The sequence below is a fragment of the Macaca thibetana genome, chromosome 12 (genome assembly GCF_024542745.1).
Source record: "Macaca thibetana thibetana isolate TM-01 chromosome 12, ASM2454274v1, whole genome shotgun sequence".
NCBI lineage: Eukaryota > Metazoa > Chordata > Mammalia > Primates > Cercopithecidae > Macaca > Macaca thibetana.
The window spans coordinates 71418634-71440411 of NC_065589.1; the positions used below are offsets into that span (position 1 = coordinate 71418634).

Genomic DNA, 21778 nt, shown 5'->3' on the forward strand with positions numbered 1-21778 from the left:
CTCTAAAATTTGAATATACTAATTTGCTATCACAACATATCCAGCCTAGAATACTACAGTTAGTGAGAAAAGGATACAGCTTGTTTAATATGCTTTCATATTAGAGAAAAAAAATCACCTGATTTCACCTGTTATCATGTTTATGAAAACATGAACTCATAACTTTTAAAGAAAAAAGTCACCTTTCTGCTTTTATTACAATGATTGCTGTGACCTCTTCTCCAGTGCCATTTTGTCCAGCTCCAGTAGTCATGTGAAACACATGTCCTTAGAACCCAGGTTGTTCCCAACTATAATCTCCATTAAAGGAATCAGGGTTCTTTGATAAGCAATGTATCCCATGTTTGAGAAAGAATAATTCAAGCTGAGTTTTGGGGTATCTTAACTATTATCACAAATAATGTTTTCAGCAGTTCCTGGGGAAGGAAAGAGGTCAAGTTGACAAGAGGGTTGCTAACCACAAGTAGAAACAATCTGAGTTATCAACTAGAAATGATTACACACCCAGCATAAATACTAAGATAAAGAAGACTAACAACCACAAATGTTGGAGAATGTGTGGAGCAAGTGGAAGTCTCCTACATTGTTGCAGGCATGTAAAATTGTACAATCCTTTGGGAAAAAGGCCTGGCAGTTTCTTATTAAACTAAACATACACCTACCCAAGGACTCGAAAATTCCATCCCCAGATATTTACCCAAGAGAAATAAAGACATGTGTTCACAAAAGAATTGTCTAAGAATGTTCATAGCAGCTTTATTCATAACAGTAAAAAAAAAGCAGAAAGAGCCCAGTGTCCATCAACAGAAAGATAAACAAACTGTGTGACATAGTCATACAAAAGAATACTCAGCAATAAAAAGAAATGAACCACTGACACATGCAACAACATGAATAAATCTCAAAAACACTATGCTAAGTGAAAGAAGCATTACATTTTGTATAATTTCACTTATATGAAGTTTTAGAACAGGTAAATTTAACCTTTGACATAAAAGAATGAGAACAGTAGTTATACCTGAGGGGTGGGGAGGGGATAGACTGGGAGAAGGATTTAGGAAACTTTCTGAAGATGACTGCAATGTTCTAAATTTTGGAAAGGGTTTGGGTTACACAGGTGTATATGTCTGCAAGATCTCAGTAAATTTATACTTGAGATTTGTGCATTTTATTGCAGGTAAATCTTAAATCAAAAAAATTAAAAACTAAATAAATACTAAACTCTAGTTAATAATATGCAGCTGAAGTACTAGGGGGAAGTGTATCAGCAACTGCAATTTATTTTGGAATCCATCAAAAAGTATGCTGGATAGTAAAATAACAAAACAAGTAGAGTAAGATGTAGAATCCCTGTGGTCAGTATTTCAGTATTTACTATAAAATTCTTTACCATCCTGGCTAACACGGTGAAACCCCGTCTCTACTAAAAAATACAAAAATCTAGCCGGGCGAGGTGGCGAGCGCCTGTAGTCCCAGCTACTCAGGAGGCTGAGGCAGGAGAATGGCGTGAACCCGGGAGGCGGAGGTTGCAGTGAGCTGAGATCCGGCCACTGCAGTCCAGCCTGGGTAACAGAGCGAGACTCCGTCTCAAAAAAAAAAAAAAAAAAAAAAAAAAAAAAAATTCTTTCAACTTTACTGTATGTTTGAAAATTCTTCATAATAAAATGATGGGAAAAAGACCTCAGTAGGTCTTATCTTTCTATTGTATGTCCCTGGTTTGAAATAAATTATTCTTTCTGCAAGATACAGATTTGATAGCAACACAGGGACCAGAAATTAGCTCCCTGGGATTCCAAAAGATGGATGATACATGTGAACATGGTAAGAAGGAGAAGAAAATATAAAAATTATTAATAAGGAAGCCAAATAATATGAAGACTAACTACTAATACTTATTTTATTATCACCACAAAGGGAAAGTACCTTTTAATGACTGCTAACCACTGAATGAAGAACTACATTTTCTGTCAATTTATGTGTGACTTGTATCTTACCCAAATTTGTTCAAAATTTAGACATTGAATAATCAGTAAAAAACAATTATTAAGCATTTTCCTATATACCCAGTATTATAGTTGTTGGTATGCTATATACGGGATAAAATAACACACATTGCCTTTTGAGAGCTTTGGAGGAAATTGGGCACAAGTTTATGCCGAACAAATCTGGTTCTGCTTCCCACCTCTGCACTTATTAGTTGTGGGACCCTGGGCCAGTTATCTTCTGTAAGCCTCACTTTCCTCATTTGTACAAAGGGGGAAGATAACAGCAGTTCATACTTAATGTGGTTATTTTGAATATTAAATAAGACAACCCATTTTACTTATACTGTATCACAGTGACTAGTAGATAGAAAGTACTCGATAAATGTATTATTAAAAAAAAAGAACTGTAAGACACAAAACTTTCAATTGGTGGAAGAATGTGAAGTGCCTTGTCTAAACAGAGCAATATCTCTTCACTAGGGAGCACAAATAGTAAATAGGATAGGATTTGTTTTGTTTTCTCCCAGAGTTGTGATAAATATTGTAAAAAATTAAGGAACAATAAGCTTGCCGCATCGATGCTCTGAGAATACAGAAACTCAGATCCAGGAGTGCAATGCAGAATGTACCTCTTTTCAGCTTAACATCTGCACCTGATAGAAGCTACCCTGCTTCACCTGGGCTTGCATTAAACACTCAGAATTGTTACCCATAATGTTTTGTACCTGTCACTAGTACCTGTTAAGTAGGTGGGCACGTAGCTAGCATCTCGAATTAAAATAGTCAGGTAAAGAGGGGGTTTATGTAGGGCAGGAAGACATTAATGTCTGGCAGGTGGCAGAATGAGCAGCTGTGTGACACTCTGGCGGGCTAGGAAGCATGCTTCATTGTCTCTTGCTATATGTGGTATCCAAATTCCCCACATTCTTTGCTATCTTCTGTATCTTTTGGCATATTTTTACCACCTATCTTGTTAACAATCATGCAGCCTATATTCCCACATACTGTTGCAACTGGCTGAAACTAAGCAGTAGCAGCTCCTCCTTTTAGTTGGGGCATCGCTCTCCTGTTACACTGCCCACAACTCCTTACTGTCTTTCACATGAGGTACATTTCCTGCCTGGCCTGGATGGCCTCTGGACCCTTGTCTAGTTAGATTTAGGCAATGGTGACATGTTGGGGGTTTCTTAGTGGTAAGTTATATCTAGATGAGAAGTATTCTACCCTCTACCCCCAGCAAAAAAGCAGCCAGGAGTCTCAGATATTTCTCAAATGCCTTTCAGAGCAGATGAGTTCCTTACTATCATTTCATAAAAAGAAGGTGATGACTTAAAAGGAGAAGGAGAAACTCAATAATCACCTAAAAAAAAAAAAATCTCTGACATGATTGAAGTCTTAAGACATCCTATTCTGAAACACTCTTGGAAATGGAGAATGAACATTCTACTTTTACACAGCCTTGCATCTGCTTTGAAACTCACACAACATTGGTTTCTTTCTTTAGTACTTTCCCTGTCCTCTTACTGGTCTTATTTTTCAAGATGTAAGTTTACTGAGTAGGACTATTTAGCTAGTGTCTAATTGAAAGTTTGGGGCAATGTCTAGCACCAGGGCAGAACTGGGAAGAATTCACATCATTCTTAACATGGCATCAAGCCAAAACTGAAGAAAAAAATGGAAAGATTTTAATGTAAATCATCCAAGCTAAAAATTCCATATTTTAACTTTAAACTTGAATCAGCAATGATTGTTGCTGCTGTTTCCTTCCTTTATTACTAATTATTCTTTTGAGGTTAAATCAGAGAAATGTGCAGAACATGTGAAATGGAAGCAACTGAATTTCTCAAACAGGAAGCACAAAGAAACATTCTCTCCCTTTAATTGGGTTGCCTTTATTTAACATTCTAAAGAATGATTATTAAAGTTCAAGGATCATATTTAGATCTTTCCTAACAAAGAAGAAATAATGCTTGTTTCATAAGTAAGCCAAAATTTTCTCTGGTTAATCAGGCAACTCCCAAGCTAGTAAGAACTCCTCCTGGGACCTTATCTATTCTTTTACAGGAAACAGAACTAGTGCAGGCAAGGGTACCTTTATCTTATTGCATAAGTATCAAAATATTGCCTAAACAAGATCAGAAAACTCACTAAATGAATAGAATGGTGAGATGAGAACATCCTTAGATACATTAAGAGCTAAACAGGATGCATATCAGAAAAAAACTTCACTTAAGGTTTGCTTGGATCTTTTACATTAGTCTATATAGAAACACAACCAACTATTCAATGTGAACATCAAGCCAGGAGAACAAAACCAAGGAAGAAAAGATAATTTGGGAACTAGAACCAATTCCTGATACTATATACAAATACAAAACACATATAAATACATGTATAAGATTTTAAAAACCTGTGATGACATATTTTGGGCTCAAAATAATGTTCTCACATAACACATCTCATTTATCATCCTTAAGCAAAGTTTGGTATAGAGGATATGTGGTTTCCTGCTGCGTGTTTACTTTTGTCTCTCCCTGTCTTTCCTAGCCTTAACAAACAAAATTCCAAACCATCCTTTAAGAACCCATCAATGACCCATCCCATCAATGACTTACTCCTCAACAATTGGAATTAACCTGTCCTTTTCTTTTCCCAGCATTTGATATTTGCATTACCATCTAGCTCAAAGCTGCAAAACACTAAACTTCTTGGAACAGTATTCTAAAAAACCTTTACAAAAAATGATGTCCTCACCATCTTTTATAGGAAGAGTTTAAAAAAGAAGTCATAGTTATCCGAAGTCAACACAAGACTTTTTTGGAAAATATTGGAGAATGTGCCATGCAGATAATAAAGTGGATTGGACACAGCTGCTGGGGTGTTTGGCTAAAAGTCTCTTAGGTTACAATTATCTCACTCTTTTTAACAGCTTCTGTTTATGGTTTCTTCTTCTTCTGCAGTGTTACATACCATCTGGTAAACATAGCAGCTGAAGACTCTGTTGGGTTTCTGCTCTATGTGTAGCACTAAGTCTCTGTCAAAGTAGACTTCATGGCTATATGTCTGCAACAAAAACACAATCAAATGGACTCTCCTTTTCACACAGCCATATTCACTACTGTGTTACTAAAATGTCACAGTACCTATGCTAGGGATCTTCGAATATACACTTAGAAGAAAATAGTTGCTAGAAAGAGGTTTATTTTTCATTATTTGTGGATATGCATATTATTAACAAGAAAAGGCATTCTACAAAATATAGAGAATAGAAAGAACTCTGGACTTGGGAGTCTAAATACCCAGATTCTATTGCCAACACTGCTACTATCTATCTTATTGTGTGATCATGTATGAATTGCCAAACTTCCCAGGTTCTCCACTGATAAAACAAGACCTGGATAAAATAGTGTCTATTGTTCCTTATAACTTTGACATTCTATAATAGTTGAAATATCAGACAAATGTATTCAAGAGTACCTGGGAATCCTACATACTTAGATACGGTCTCTATTAAATAACTGTCTGGATTTATTACTGTATTCTCTTATTTTAAAAAATTTTTCCAAATTTTTAATTGAAAGAAAATCAAAGACTAGGGTAAGGAAAGAGACAATAAGTCTCAGGAAAACACATGAAGTTTTATCTTTAAGGCCACTGGTGCCAAGGGGAGGAAGGCTTAAGAAGTACTCTTTTGTTCTGTATATAGGACAATAACCTCTTTCACGTGGTCATTGGCATAGGTGAGTCTGGACTGACATGAACACAGTAACATCTGTTCTAATAAACGGCACCTATAAAGAAAAGGTTTACAACTTTGTATTCCATGGACTCTACTTACCACATCCCATGACTCCACTAGTGGAATGCTTTTAAGTAAAGTTCCATATTCATTACAGTGGAAATCCAGGTGAGCTTTTCCTTCAGCGTCTATTTGAGTAACCGCTACCACAGAAAGCAAATCTAACTCATCTTCATAGTCCACAATTTTGAAAGTCTTTGGGATAGACAGATAAAATAGAGGGAAAGGGGCAAAATCCAGTTATTCAGGTAGGCTTATTTCTGCATTTATAGTTTAAGTATTCCATTACTTACAAAAATATGAGAGAAGAATGAATTAATGGGAAGAATAATAGGTAGAAATGTATCTATTTATATGCCTAGTAAAACATCAGCTCCAAGATTTTCAAGAGTTAAGCAGTATCCTACAGATTTGATAAACAAAACCAAGTCTATGTAGATCTCAAAGTATAACTGAAATTCTCTACGGTGACAACAAATCAGAGCTTCTCTAAATTTAAAAGAGTATTCAACTGCTGCCTCTCACAAGTGTGTTTGCTGATTCCTGGACAGGACTAAACACATGAAGCTCAGTTCTGAAACCTGAAGACTGCTCACTGAGCTCTCAAATTTCTCACACTAGAAAAACATAGTCATTTCTAGAAGGATGGATAACCCATCATACACTATTTACGATTTTTTACCACCTTTAAAAAAAATCCTTTTGGTTTTTTAAATAAAGCAAAAATGGCTGCTTATTCTTGAGGAAGACTATTAGGAAATGAAATCCAACCCACAGAACAGGACGGGGACAAAAGGGTTAGCTATGGTAAAAAGAGAAAAATCCCAGAACTGTGTCTCAAAGAAGAAAACCCAAGATTTCAAAAACCTTGCAGGGAAAGCAGATCAGTGCCCAACCATCCAGGAATGGACCACAGGAAGGTACATCTTGGCTGAATGCCTGGCATCAACTTTAAAGACAGGCATAGCATGTTTCTCTCAATCACTATGCACTAATTCTTCGCCTATGTTTGGTCAACTGCTCTCTAATACACTGACATTTTCTGCCTTTGCCACCTTAATACATAAAAATTTATATGGATTTATCACCTTTGATTATTAAAATATACTTTTATGTTATTTCCTTTTTGCCTTCACCTTACCATGGTCAAACTTCAATGGGTGACTTCTTGCCTTGGTGTCAGTGATTTTATAGATTTTAGTCACAATTTCTTCAAACTTTTCCTTTACAGGCTAAAATATTTTGTTTTTTAATCTCATGATATAGAGCATCTCTCGTTTAGCTACCACCTCTCCCCTCTGAATGAATTATGCTACCTTTTGGAAATTTTAGTACATCTTTCTGGAATACGGTTTTATATGCAGAGTATGTTGCTTTCTTCTTTGTTCTCAATAGGTGTGTATGGTCCAAAATAATAATTTTTTGTGTGTTTTTTGGAGAACTGCTACATATTGGGCCACCTCTAACATATTTTAAAAGAAGTTCAAAAACTGTCCTTAGAAGGCCACTCTAATGTTTCTACCTAAAAATGGTCATACAAATAACATAGTTAGATAGTCTAAATGGATTTAGAATTTATGCAATGGTTTATATATTTAAGGCATGATCACTCAGTTGATTTCATAAATACTTCCAATGCTTCTTTAAAGGAAGGGGATAAAAATGTTTTAGCTCAGTGACTCATAAAGTCAACTTGAAGATAAGAGCTGAACTGATTTATCACACCCTCACATCCTCTTCCTCTGACCTATGGGCATTAACAAACATATTCAAGTCTAGCAAGTAAAAAATAAGGCAAAAACCATAAAGTCATCAGGATATAACTCAAGAATTTTCCCTTAAGAGATTTCCCTAGAAAATATACACATCAACAAAACAAAACAATAAGCTAACAGTGTTTTCAAATTATTTTGGTCCTATGAACAACTTTTCTGCAAATAAAACTTTAAGAATAATTACAATATGAAAAGAGAGGATGGTGGGGTTGCACTGGTTGAAATAGCATGCACAACCCCAACCAACTGGCCTGCCTGGAACCCCTCAACCCCAGCCTCTACCCCAGGGTATGGGGAAATATTAATATGAAATTCACAATGCAAGGACACACTGGTTTGGTTTGTCATCTCTGGCCAAAGCAATACCTCTTGTTCTGGGTCATCATCCAGAAGGTTAAAACTTTTTTTTACCACCCGTCCAGAAGCTGTAACAGTGAGTACATTTTCATTCTATCATATGGAAAGAAATAAAAAGATATGACAAGTTCTATTACATGCAGTCAAAAGTAAAATTGTATTAACAAATTTGGTAAAACTTACCAACCCTTCTCCCACATCACAATTATTTCCTCAACTGAGAAAATTCTGAATCAGATTTCTGATTCTCCGTTTCATATTTTGAGACAGGGTCTCATTCTGTTGCCTAGGCTGGAGTGCAGTGGTGCGATTTTGCCTCACTGCAGTGGTACAATCTTGGCTCACTGCATCCTCTGTCTCCCAGGCTCAAGCGATCCTCCCAGCTCAGCCTCCCAAGTAGCTGGGACTACAGGCATGTACCACCATGCCTGGCTAATTTTCTACTTTTTGTAGAGACAGGGTTACACCATGTCACCCAGGCTGGTCTCGAACACCTGAACTCAAGCAATCTGTCTGACTTGGCCTTCCAAAGTGCTGGGATTACAGGTGTGAGCCACTATGCCTGGCTCAAAAATACTTCATTAAAGTTTTTAATGGCTAAAATGCCAGAATGGGCAAAAAAATAAATTATTTAAAAGATTATAGATTAGCTGCCTCATTCACCTGACTTTTGCCTTAGTATACAGTACAGCAAATAAAAAGTGGATCTGTTTTAGATACTTCCCGCCCCATAATTTTCTTTGTGGTCTTAATTTATACACTAAAAGAAAAGTACCATCTGGAGTTAAAGTATGGTATGTGATTTTTAAAGATTTATATATTACCCCAATTAAATTTAAGTTTGCACAATTAATTAGACCCAAAGGTTGATAATTCATCAATAAAAACTTAAAAGGAAACTCAGAAAAGAAACAGAAATAAGCAAAAGAGAAACTCAATATAGTCAACTTTCTTTAAATCTCAAATGTACATGGGGTTAAAACTGGCTACCCATGTAGACAAAATGAACAGACTTTTATAGGGCTGTGCTGTTGTTTTCTGCTACACTCAAAGGCAAATATATTAGCATATTATAGTCTTCTACAGAAAGACAATGATATACAAAGGATTTTAAAGTACTCTTGACTTACTTTATTGTTCTCCCTGTCGGCCAAAATGACAAAATCTTCAGAGATCTGATGCTGAAAACTATTATTTTCTATTTCAGTTAGCTTCAAAACTCTGAGAAGGGAAAAAGGATTCTGAGAACATAAGACTTCAAAACACCATCACAGTGCCAAAGTTTAAGTACTGAAATAAAACTCAACAAATAAAAATTATAGTAACAACACTGAGGTAGTTCTCTTGATTACTCTGCAGTACTAAGTGATCATTGAATGTCCATGAGCTCCTTCAAATTCAGAGATTCTGTTAAACAGAAAAACGTGGGAACTTACAACAGGTGCCACTGAAGTAGGTAATGATCAGCTTGGTCAGGCCTAAGCTATTTTCCAAACTGGCTTAATAAAAGTTACTCTGAAGAACCTTATCTCTGCTATGCTATAACAGGTCTCTAACATTTCAGCTCTAACAATTATAGCAGATATTTGCATTTTTATTTCTGAAGTAGGATGAGATATCTATGAGCAACACTTGGGGTTAACTATAAAGAAATTCAATTAGCAATGAAATCTATACCAAATAGAAACTAAGAGTTTTCATGATAGAATAATATTTAAAAGTAACAACTGAAAATACTCTTCTTTTTTTCTTAGGATTGATTATATTTAAAGATTTGGGTTTTTTGAGTGCAAATGGCCTCATGGATCAAGCCTATTTGCTCACCACCCACGGAAATCTGTTTACATCGTTAACAAGCTTCAAAAGCACAATGTTTTACAAGCTCAAAGTCTCAAATGCAGAAAAAAAGAACAGCAGAGAGAAGCAGCTATGTGTCCAGAGAGTGCTGGAGGCCTCAGAGTTCCCGAAGACCAAGAGATCAAATAATAATTTAAATTACTCACTTAGTGTTTTTAGAGGCAATATTTTTAAATGCTTGTATTTTAAAACCTGGCAAAAGGCCATACACTCTTTTTGGGCCTTATTTTCTTAAGTTCAAACTAATATGGGTGGTAACAAACATTAAAAGGCTTACTGAAGCGGAACCACAGATTAAGATGTGTAAAAATTAATAATCTTATTTCATTAAATCCTTTCATCTTCCTTATATGAATAGTAGATCCAGAGAGGTAGACTGATTACCATGAAGCATAAAAAATAAAGGCAGACACTTCCCTTTTTTATTTTTTATTTTTTTAGAGACAGGGTCTTACTCCATTACCCAGGCTGGAGTACAGTGCTACAATCATAGCTCACTGCAGCCTCGAACTCCTGGGCTCAGCTGATTCTCCTGCCCCAGCCTCCTGAGGTGCTAGGACCACAGGTGCCCGCCATCATACCTGGCTATTTTTTATTTAAATTTTTTGTAGAGACGAAGTCTCACTATGTTGCCCAGGCTGGTCTCAAACTCCTGGTTTCAGGGGATCCTCCTTCTTCGGCCTCCCAAAGTACAGGATGATAGACTTAAACCATCAGGCCCAGCCCCTTCTCTTCTTACTCAACAAATACTGAGCATCTACTCTGTGCCAAGGACTATGCTTAGTGCTGGGATTATAGGTGTCAGCAAAACAGACTCCTTCCCTGTCATCATAGAGTTTATGATACCAAATAAGGTATTTAAGCAGAGGATCACAAAAATAATTTATTTAAGTTGCCCTAAGTGCTACAAAGGAAGATGACACCATGGGTAAAATGAAAATACCATGGGCAAGCAAATCTGACAAGGGGCATCAGGGAAGGTCTGTGGAAAAGTGACATTGAAGCTGGGTCATAAAATATGAATAGAAATTAGGCAGAAGAACAGGTAGGGGAAACAGACTCCAAACAGAGGGAACACGCCCTCCATTTTCTGAAAAGACAGCATGACTAGAGTAAACTGAGTGGGAGGAGGGTCTTTCGGACCATGCTAACTATGTTGATTTTTATCCTAAGAGCAATGAAAAGCAATAAAAAGGTTAAAGCATTTGAATTCACTTGCATAGGTTTTTGTATTTCTTCATGTTCTTAAAAATCATGCTAGCTGCTGAGAAGAAAACTGACTTAGTGCAAGAGTGGATCCTGGAGCCCTGGAGTGGGCTATTATTGTAACCTAGGCTAGTGATGACAGTGACCTGACCAAGACGATGACAGTGGCCAAGGGCAGAAATAGGCAGATTTAAAAAATATTTTGTAGCAAAATAAACTGGATTGAGAGGATATATGGTGTGTATGTATGAGAGAAAGAGAATGCCTCTAAGTGTTTAAATGTATGTATACTGATGAAAGACAAACTGGTAAGAAGGTATCAGGAATGATTCAAGATTTCTGGAATGAGCTTAGATGAGAGGTTGGGGTTAGTATATACATTTTGGAGTTTTCATGTATACATGATCTTGAAGCCAAAGGAATAAACAGAATCAAGCAGAATGGAAATAGTGAGAAGAGAAGAGGGCCTAAGACCCAACTATGGACATCCAACAATTAAAGTCTGGGTAGAGGAGGAGGAGCACAAAAGCATACTAAAAAAGATAGACGAAAGAGGAAAATATTCAGAACCGTGGTGTCAGGGATGCCAAATGAAAAGTGTTTAAGGAAAGGAAAGGTCAGTTTGTGAGAGATGTGTGTGCCCTGAAACCAATCAAAATAAAACAAGATTTACTTCAAACAATCCACTTCCTTTCCTGTGTCTAGGCTGTCTTTCAGAACAAAGACAAATACTTTTCTTTCTTATTGACCCTAGAGAATTAATTAAGATCTGATGAGAAAGGGCCAGTCTGTAATTACCTTTTACTCGCATATCATCCATCAAATAACTTTTTCAAATTTAATACTTACAAACAGTAATGTTGAGGCTGAAAGAATAAATTCAGGTTTTCTATATGCCAGTCTCTGAGAAAGCACTCAACAACAAGCTAATTCTTTCCATTAATTGGCTCACTAGTTCGCTGGCAAAAATAAAGATGCCAATAAATGCTACCAAAAACTGCTCTTAACTTTCAAGAACTAATGAGATTACTCACTTGACTTGATTTGGGCCAACATGTATTATTCTACCAGAAGCATCAGGATGGAAATAGATCCAGTCAGATTCTAGAGAACAACAATCCATTTCCTGGATCCCGTTTTTTGCCTGAAGTTGGAAAAAAAATATTAAAGACAAAGATTAAGGGAAAATCAAATGATTTTCAAAATCGAACCCAAGTGATAGATCAGTAGGTCAAAGGTACATGGAAGAAAAAATATTAACCAATTAAAGTGGAATATATTTGAGGACATTTCTCAAATGAGGACATGCAAATTTGAGAAATTCTGAACATTTAAATTCAGAAATATCATGGATTTGCTCTGTAATATACCCTATATCTCACAAACAGGTGTAATAACACAAGAGATACCATATCTCAAGCATCTACTTTGTGTCAGGAACCGCATTCGATGCTTTATAGTCACTGCTTTGTTTAATAATAACACTCAAAGGAAGTACTGAAAACTGATAGACAAAGAGAATAAATCATTTGTCCAGTTTTTTTTTGGTTTGTGTGTGTGTGTGTTTTTAAATAGAGATAGAGTCTCGCTATGTTGCCCAGGCTGGTATCAAACTCTGGCCTCAAGTGATCCTCTCACCTCAGCCTCTTAAAGTGCTAGGACTACATGCGTGAGCCACTGCACCTGACCTTGTCCAATATTTTGAACCTACTAAACAGCAGATCTGACTCAAAATCCGTGGACTTTCCATTATATAACTCTGCCATAATCATGCACATGCAGTTCTCCACAACTTCTTCCTCTCTTCCCTGTCCCCAACTATCTTTCAATGAGAAGAGCAGATAACAAAAAAATGAACATGTAAACAAACCTAAAGTCTCAGACATGGGTCATAGAATCTTGGATAAGTCAAATGTTGAATTCTAGTATCTGAGGAAATGATCTAATACTGCTTAGCTTTTAAGGCAAGAAGAGATTTCCCTGTAGTATATTTAGATATCAAAATAAAGAAAAAACCCATCTGATATGTTATCACATGTGTACACAAATGTTTTACCTTATATCCAGGAGCACTGGGAACGAATACCAACTTGGATATATTAACTCCACTGGCTTTACAGAAGTCATTTAATTTAATTTCTCTAATGTAAAATGAAATGATGCCATATTTCCTACTAGATACTCATGAGTTTTGAAACACTAAAGCTTTTAAATTCCATTAGCATACATTGATAGGCTACTATGTTCTAGGTATCAGACTAGGCATTCATGCCTCACATCAATTAAACAATCCTTGTCGTCAAGAAGCTTATAGTCTGGGAGGAGGCAGAAACATAAATAAAAAAAAATAAGGCAGTTATTGTGAGCTACGATTGTGCCACTGTACTCCAATACGTAATTGACCCATGCACCAGACAGCCAAGTGAAGAGAATTTTGGGAGTTAAAAAAAGGTTGAAATGAGCCTTAAAGGATAAGCAGAAAATAGCTACAAATAACAGACAGCAAAATCAAAAGTACAGAAGTGTTACTCGGCCGGGGGCAGTGGCTCACGCCTGTAATCCCAGCACTTTGGAAGGCTGAGGCAGGCGGATCACTTGAGGTCAGGAGTTCGAGACTAGCCAGGCCAACAAGATGAAACCCCATCTCTACTAAAAATACAAAAATTAGTGGCTATGCTGGTGTGCGCCGGTAATCCCAGCTACTGAGGAGGCTGAGGCAGAAGAATCGCTTGAACCCAGGAGGTGGAGGTTGAAGTAAGCCGAGATCACACCACTACACTCCAGCCTGGGCAAGAGTGAAACCGTGTCTCAAAACAAAACAAACAAAAAAACCAAAAGTATAGCGGTGTTAATCCATACAGTATGCATATAAACATGAGTAACTGGTAAAATTAAATTAAAAAGTATAGTATTCAGCCATGAGACTGGAGAGGTAGGCTGGGGTTATATTGTAAGTGCTTTGTATGCCATGATTTATTTTTATTTTTAAATTTTTGAGACAGGGTCTCACTCTGTTGCACAGGCTGGAATGCAGTGGTGTGATCTTGGCTCACTGCAGCCTTGACCTCTTGGCCTCAATCAATTCTCTCACCTCAGCCTTCCAAGTAGCTGGGACCACAGGTGCACACCACCACACCTGGCTAATTTTTGTATTTTTTGTGGAGGCAGGGTTTTACCATGTTGCCCAGGCTGGTCTTGAACTCCTGGGCTCAAGCGATCTGCCTGCCTACGCCTCCCAAAGTGCTGGAATTACAGGTGTGAGCCACTGTGCCTGGCCTCATGATTTTTAAATTTTTGGAATGTAATACATTTTATGTATCAAATCAATGAATGAGTTTCAATTTTTCAAGAATTTCTACAAGAATCCTAATTATACCTAATAGAAATAGTGGTATTATTACATTTTACATAAAAGAAAATTAATGTAATTAAATGTTGATTGTAACCACTGAAATTAATGTGTCCATGATAGTATTAGCTCCAGATGTTCCTTTGTTTAATACAAAATATGCACATACTATACATATCTTTTTTTTAGGAGATTGTTCTCTTTACTGTAATATCTAATTAAAACATGCAAAAAAAGATCTTTGCATGAAATACTAGGCAGTTTATTATCAGCTTCTATTGTTTTTATTTGCTCAAATGTTAGATTTTAAAGCTCAGTTTAATAGAGAAAGCTATGAAACATTTTCTGAAATCTTAAGTTAGGCTGCTTATGTGTTTTTTTAGTTATCTACTCTTCTGACTAACAGGTGGGGAGTTAATAGGTATACAAATCATTAAGGCAATGTCACAGTGATAAAATTGTTCAGTAAAAGGACTAAAAGCTTCCCCTGAATTTGGCAGCTCTTTAAGAGTATGCTGAAATATAGATTTGAATAAATGTTATAATCAGTTATTGTAGAAGGAGAGTGTGTGACAAGCATGCTTGATATACATGTTCAAGTCCATTATTTAGATATAAAGTAATTCCTCGGAAACCATAGGGGATTGCTTCCAGGACCCCTTACAAATACGAAAACCTACTGGATGCTCAAGTACCTTGTATAAAATGGTGCAGTATTTGCATACAATCTATGCATCTATGCACATCATCCCTTATACCATCCTTTTTTTTTTCCTGAATATTTCCAATCCATAGTTAGTTGAATCCACAAATGTGGAACCCATGGATATAGAGGGCCGGCTGTATGTGTACGTGTGTGTGTGTTTGTGTATGAAGTAATAGGTACTATCAGTTCTTATAAAAAAGAATATGTGTTAAATGTCCAGAATGTGAACTGTGCAGGATTTCACTAGATCCAAAGTTAAGTGAAAAAGAGATGTGACAGGTCCTGGTGGCTGAATGATGTTCACTGGGTGGGAGGTGACCAATCAAACCAAGACTTGTCACAGTGGAAAACAGCCCTTAGAGAGTCCTTTAGAAAAGAGAATGTCACTGGGCTGGGCCAAATAGGAGCTGCCATGTAATAAGTATTTGGGGAAATGGAAGGGAACAATGCTCCTACAAAAGAAAACTAGAAGACACTACACACATTGTCCCCTGATGGCCATGACATCAAGGGAAGTGGATAAATGGACCCAAGGCTATGCTGATCTGCAACGTGGTAAAAGGTGATCTGTAACATGGTGAAAGCCACTGGAGCCAACAGTGACTGATTGAGCAAGGTCAGCATAAGCTGAACCTGCCTCAAAAAAAAAAAGGCAAATTCTTCTGCTATATCAAAAGGGAGGATCACTTGAGGCCAGAAATTCGAGACTAACCTGGAAAACGTAGCGAGATCCCATCTCTACAAAAAATAAAAAAGTAGCCAGGCATGGTGGTGCGCTCCTGTAGTCCCAGATACTCGGGAGGCCGAGGTGGGAGGATCACCTGAGCCCAGGAGGTTGAGGCTGCAGTGAGCTCTGATTGTGCCACTGCACTCCAGGCTGGGCAACAGAGTGAGACTCTGTCTTTAAATAAATAAATATAAAATAAAAGTAGTGTTGGCCGGGTGCGGTGGCTCACGCCTGTAATCCCAGCACTTTGGGAGGCCGAGGTGGGTGGATCACGAGGTCAGGAGATCGAGACCATACTGGCTAACACGGTGAAACCCTGTCTCTACTAAAAAACCAAAAAATTAGTTGGGCATGGTGGCGGGCGCCTGTAGTCCCAGCTACTTGGGAGGCTGAGGCAGGAGAATGGCGTGAACCCAGGAGGTGGAGCTTGCAGTGAGCCGAGCTTGCGCCATTGCACTCCAGCCTGGGCGACAGAGTGAGACTCCGTCTCAAAAAAATAAATAAATAAAATAAAAGTAGCGTTCCACTGACACGTCCATATGAAATGAGAAAAAATATCAACAATGAAAGCTTGAGTGATTTTTCTGTAGTGCTAGCTACTCAGGAAGTTGTGGCAGGAGGATCACTTGAGCCCAGGAGGTTGAGGCTACAGTGAGCTATGATTGTGCCACTGTACTCCAGCCTGGGTGACAGAGTGAGATCCTGTCTCAAAAAACAAAGTAACCAACAAAAAACATACCCAGCAATACAAAATAAAAATGGAACTGCCCCCTTAACTCACTTTTTGCACTGATCACAATCACTGTACTTAATACACTGCATCTTATTTTTCTACATGTTTCCTTTGAGAGTATAACTTGAGGGAAGAGATTGTGTCCTTAGTCATGTCTGGCACATGGTAGGCCCTCAATGTGTGTTTATTAAATGACAAATCAATGCCTAAGCCATTTTTAAAAAGAAAATAAAAATGAATTCAAAGGGGAGAAATTTCCATTGTTTTACCATGTACCATTTCTACCTACTCTGCCATAGGTAACTTAAGAATATCCTTACAAATTCAAAGTGCTTCAATTTACCTACACTGTGACCACCAGAGTTCCATCTGGTTCTGCTCTGGAAGGCAAAGAGCAATAAACCATGGAGAAGCAAAACCAATAATACATTCCACCAGCAATTTCAGAAGCAATGTGAACACATTCCATTGGTGAGTCCCACTGTGGAGAGGTTTTACATGAGATCCCTTGCTGGGAGATTGGTGAGATTAAAAAACTATAAAATTCTTGGTGCTATAAGAATTTTCAAACATTAATGTTGTAAAATTATGGGTGATACACACAAATGTTTTCTATATTGTCTCTATTCTGTATTTTAAATGGTTTGCAAATTATTAAAACAAATACATAAAAAAGTAATTCTTAGGAATGTGGGCCTATTCGAGAGGTAGAAAACAAAGAATTTGATACAAATTTGCTACTAAAAAGTCTGATCACTCATTTACCAGGCAATTGTCTTTTAGGGCACAAATATGGAAAACTCCTTTCTGTTTCCTCTTATTAGGTGTGATGATGTAGTGCCAAGGATGGCCTCCAATCTGAAAAGCATTCTCCAGGGATGACACCTCAAAGAGCAGTGGTGGTAGGTCTGCAGAGACAGGAAAAGGAATTCATTAGCTGCACTGTTCTGGGAGCTCTGGACTATTCATTAACTGAATTCAACCTTTCTTTGCATGCAACATCTATAAATTTCTATTAATGAAAAATCACTATGTTCAAGGAAATAAAATACAATCAGGTAAGGAGCTTATTGTAAGAAAAGAAACAGCTAGTCGGAACCGAAATTAGGCTGAATCAACTTTCTAGTTATCTGTTTTCAGGAGGTATTTGTGGCCCACAGGTGAGCAGAGATTAAAACTTGGCTAAAGGTGTTTACAATGGTAAGAAACGACAAAGTACATTTAATTAAAGTAGCTGCCTCTTACTGAACATCTACTATGTAAAAGACTCTGGGTTAGATACTATTTCTAACTCTCATAATAATCCTACAAGGTAATTAGGTCTAACAATGCCTTCAAACGTGAGGAAGAGATCTTCCACATCCTGGACTGACAGGTATACTCAGGTATACATCTATCTTGCTTAAGATTTCCAGTACAGAGGCAGTATTAGTCCCAATGCATGTAACCACTTAGGAAAGGGCCTGTCACAATGGAAGCTTTATTACAGGATAGTCACTACAACTACTATTATCATCAGACAAGTTAACTTTAAGGTAGTTCAGATATATCTAGTCAGCTTCTTTTGAAGACTGACACTGTAAAATAAATTTCTGTTGGTGCTTTTTAGTCATCTCCTTTTATCACAACTTTAGGGCATAATAGATCTATTCTTAGATGCATAAATGGAAGGTACAGCAATTTTAGAAGACCTGAATTCATTTCAAGCAGCCTTTAGGAAACACCACATGGTCTGTTCGGGCAGGTGGCTAACCTATGACTCTCTCATTTTCCCCTCTAACTTGAGAATTTAATTTTTAGTTTATGAGGCCACTACTATTAGAAAAGGGGCTTGTCTTAGGAAGATCATTTGTGTAAAAGTCACATGTTATATACAGAAATGCATACTTTATTAAGCCTCTTCATAAGGACAATGTACTACTTGAGCTATACATGGAAAAAAAAAAAACAACAACAAATGGTTCACCCTTAAACAACACGAGGGTTAGGGGCACCAATCCCCTGTGTAGTCAAAAATCCACGTATAACTTTTCTCTCTCTCTTTTTTTTTTTTTTGAGACAGTCTCGCTGTCACCTAGGCTGGAGTGCAGTGGCACAATCTTGGCTCACTGCAACCTTCTCCTCCTGGGTTCAAACAATTCTCATGCCTCAACCTCCTAAGTATTACACAGCCTCCTAAGTATTACAACCTCCTCTAAGTATTACACCTGAGATTATGGGTATATGCCACCACGCCCAGCTAATTTTTGTATTTTTAGTAGAGATGGGGTTTCACTACGTTGACCAGGCTGGTCTCAAACTCCTGGTCACAAGTGATCCGCCTGCCTCGGCCTCCCAAAGTGCTTGGATTACAGGTGAGCCACTGTGCCCAGTCAAACTTTTGACTTCCCCAAAACTTAACTACTAATAGACTACTGTTGACCAGAAGCCTTACCAATAACATAGTCAACTAACAGATAAACTAGTATCTACATATGTTTGATGCACTCATGAGATATCTTTTTCTTAATTTTTTCCATATTTCTAGGCTATGCGGTTCATCTGTGATTTTTTGTCAAATTGTGGCAAATCTCCAAAAAATTTTCCTGTATTTATTGAAAAAAATCTGTGTGTAAGTGGACTTGTGCAGTTCAAAATCTGTGTTAAGGGTCAACTTTCATAAAAAGTGGTTCACAAACAATCTTGAGGAAAAAGAAGAGACAGGCATAAACATATCAAATATATGTCAACTGCTTTTTTTTTAACCTTTTAAGAAAAGGGTAGTATCTTTAATACATAAAGGTCTTTTTAAGCAGTAAAAAATATAAACCCCCTAATAGAAAAAGGGACAAAGGCCATGAGTTGGCAAATTATAAGAGAAATACAAACATTGTATGTGATGATATGGTGGATGAAGAAGAGAAAAATTATTAAAAGAAAAACATACAATTAGAGTTTGAATTTGGGGTTGAAATCAACTAGGTACATTATAGAGAATGTGAAATTTAACATATAGAGAATATGAAATTCAATATATGAAATTCAATATCGAGAATACAGGAATTCAAAACAGAAAAAATAATCAGTAGAAACAGATGTATTTAAAAATAAATACTTTCCCCAGTAAATGCAAAAAATGACCCAAAAGTAGCAATATTACTCTGCCCACAACTCTGATGTGCCCTGCTAACCCAAAAGCCCCAATTGTGATCTCTAATACTATTCTTAATGAAAAAGGTCTAAAAGTTCTCAGAGTAGCTGATTCCATGCCTTGTGGTAAGAAAATTTTATGATGGGCGTGGACCATCTGTTGTTTCCAGAAAGCAAGTATGTTTACAAGGATATCAGAGGGTAGTGTTAAAACAGTAGGAGAGCCAGCAAAAGGGCTTCCACTTGCTACATTGTGGGAAAAAAAAGGGGCCTTAAAAAGAAAATAAATATTATTATTAATTAAAATACTCTGGATCTGTGAAAGGTCAAACAATACTTTAAAAGACAATTTTAACATAATGCATACAAAAGAACTGTATTATTTATCAAAGAAGGGCTACACCTATAATACAATATGATTTTTTCTAGAATTTTTAAATGTAGGGGATAATTAACTTGACATATTTCTTCTACCAAATAAATGTTTACTTAGAAAATTTGCCCAGGTGTGGTGGCTCACACCTGTAATCCCAACATGTGGGAAGCCAAGGTGGGTGGATTGCTTGAGCCCTGGAGTTCAAGACGAGCCTGGGCAACATGGCAAAACCTCGCCTCTACTAAAAATAAAAAAAAAATTTTTAAATTAGATATATGTTAAGTAAAATTATAAGGTATAGAAGAGAGGATATAATATACTGCATTTATTGTGAGAAAGAAGATTAAATATTTAAAGTATGCAAACATACATTTGCTTATTTTTGCAAAAAGAAACAATAGTAAGATAAACCAGAATCTAAAAACAATGGTTATTGATGGCAGTAACAGGATTAAAGAAAAGAATAAAAAATAAAAACAGAAAGCAATGAAATAGAAAATGGGGCCAGGCACAGTAGCCCATGTCTGTAGTCTCAGCACTTTGGGAGGCCAAGAGGGGTAGATCGCCTGAGGTCAGGTGTTCAAGACCAGCCTGGCCAAGGTGACAAAACCCCATCTCTACTAAGAATACAAAAAAACAATTAGCCAGGTGTGGTGGTGCGTGCCTGTAGTCCCAGCTACCCAAGAGGCTGAGGCAGGAGAACTGGTTCAACCAAAGAGGTGGAGGTTGCAGTCAGCTGAGATCCGGCCATTGCACTCCAGCCTGGGTGACAGAACAAGACTCTCTCAAAACAAAAAGAAAAGAAATTTCTGAATGTGTCTTTTTATACAGTTTTGATCTTTCAACTATATACACATTTCACAACTTCAAGAATAAACTCAAAAGGAAAACAACAAACCCCAAAATCGAAAACAAAATGAAACAAATGAATCTAATTAGATCATGTTGGTAGCTTAATCCTATAGAAAAATGATTTCAAATTGTCTTTGAACACATCACTCCATGTGTATACTTCCTGGGCTGTACACTAAGGAGAAAAGAAACTGCAGGGAAATCTTAACCTTCACTCCATACTTTAGTTTTTTGTTTTTTCCTTTTTGAGACAGAGTTTCACTCTGTCACCCAGGCTGGAGTGCAGTGGCGCAATCTTGGCTCACTGTAACCTCTACTCCCAGGTTCATGCAATTCTCCTGCCTCGGCCTCCCGAGTAGCTGGGATTACAGGTGTACACCTCCACGCCTGGCTAAATTTTTTGTATTTTTAGTAGACACAGGGTTTCACCATGTTGGCCAGGCTAGTCTCGAACTCCTGACCTCAAGTGATCCACCTGCCTCGGCCTCCCAAAGTGCTGGGATTACAAGCGTGAGCCACTGCGCCTGGCCCATACTTTAGTTCTTAGTAGTAACACTGGTACTGCAATTTTAAGACTATCATATATATATATTGTAGGATAAAGTCTTATTTAGAAATCGAGAAGTTCAGTATGAGTTAAGAGAAATACAAATATAATCAAAAAAGAATCGCTAAATTTGGAAGTATGAAAATGAGCTAACGAATTGTTTTAATGTATTTCTCAGCTCTGTTAATCAAAAGGACCTAAAAGTAAAGATATCCAACTGCAGTGAACACAACTAGATTTGGGTCTCTGTTGTGAGCTGCCTTGTGTTCCCTCAAAAGATATGTTAAAGTCCTAACCCCCAGTACTGGTAAATATGACTTTATTTGCAAATAGGATCTTCATAGATATAATCAAGTTAAGATCATACTGGATCAGAATAG

The 21778-nt window shown here is 37.2% G+C and overlaps 1 protein-coding gene across 2 annotated transcripts in view; it reads right to left on the reverse strand.

The window, feature by feature from the left end:
- Positions 1-3215: 3215 nt before the first annotated feature.
- DCAF17 (DDB1 and CUL4 associated factor 17) overlaps positions 3216-21778 on the reverse strand; it is a 48477-nt gene continuing 29914 nt past the window's right edge. For both annotated transcript variants that reach the window (XM_050751349.1, XM_050751348.1), the window contains exons 9-14: positions 17260-17402; positions 12014-12123; positions 9047-9137; positions 7926-8009; positions 5824-5979; positions 3216-5048 (exon numbers count right to left, since the gene is read on the reverse strand). In XM_050751349.1, the coding sequence (XP_050607306.1) occupies positions 4908-5048; positions 5824-5979; positions 7926-8009; positions 9047-9137; positions 12014-12123; positions 17260-17402 (725 nt within the window). In that variant the 3' untranslated portion in view covers positions 3216-4907. The remainder of the gene's footprint in view (positions 5049-5823; positions 5980-7925; positions 8010-9046; positions 9138-12013; positions 12124-17259; positions 17403-21778) is intronic.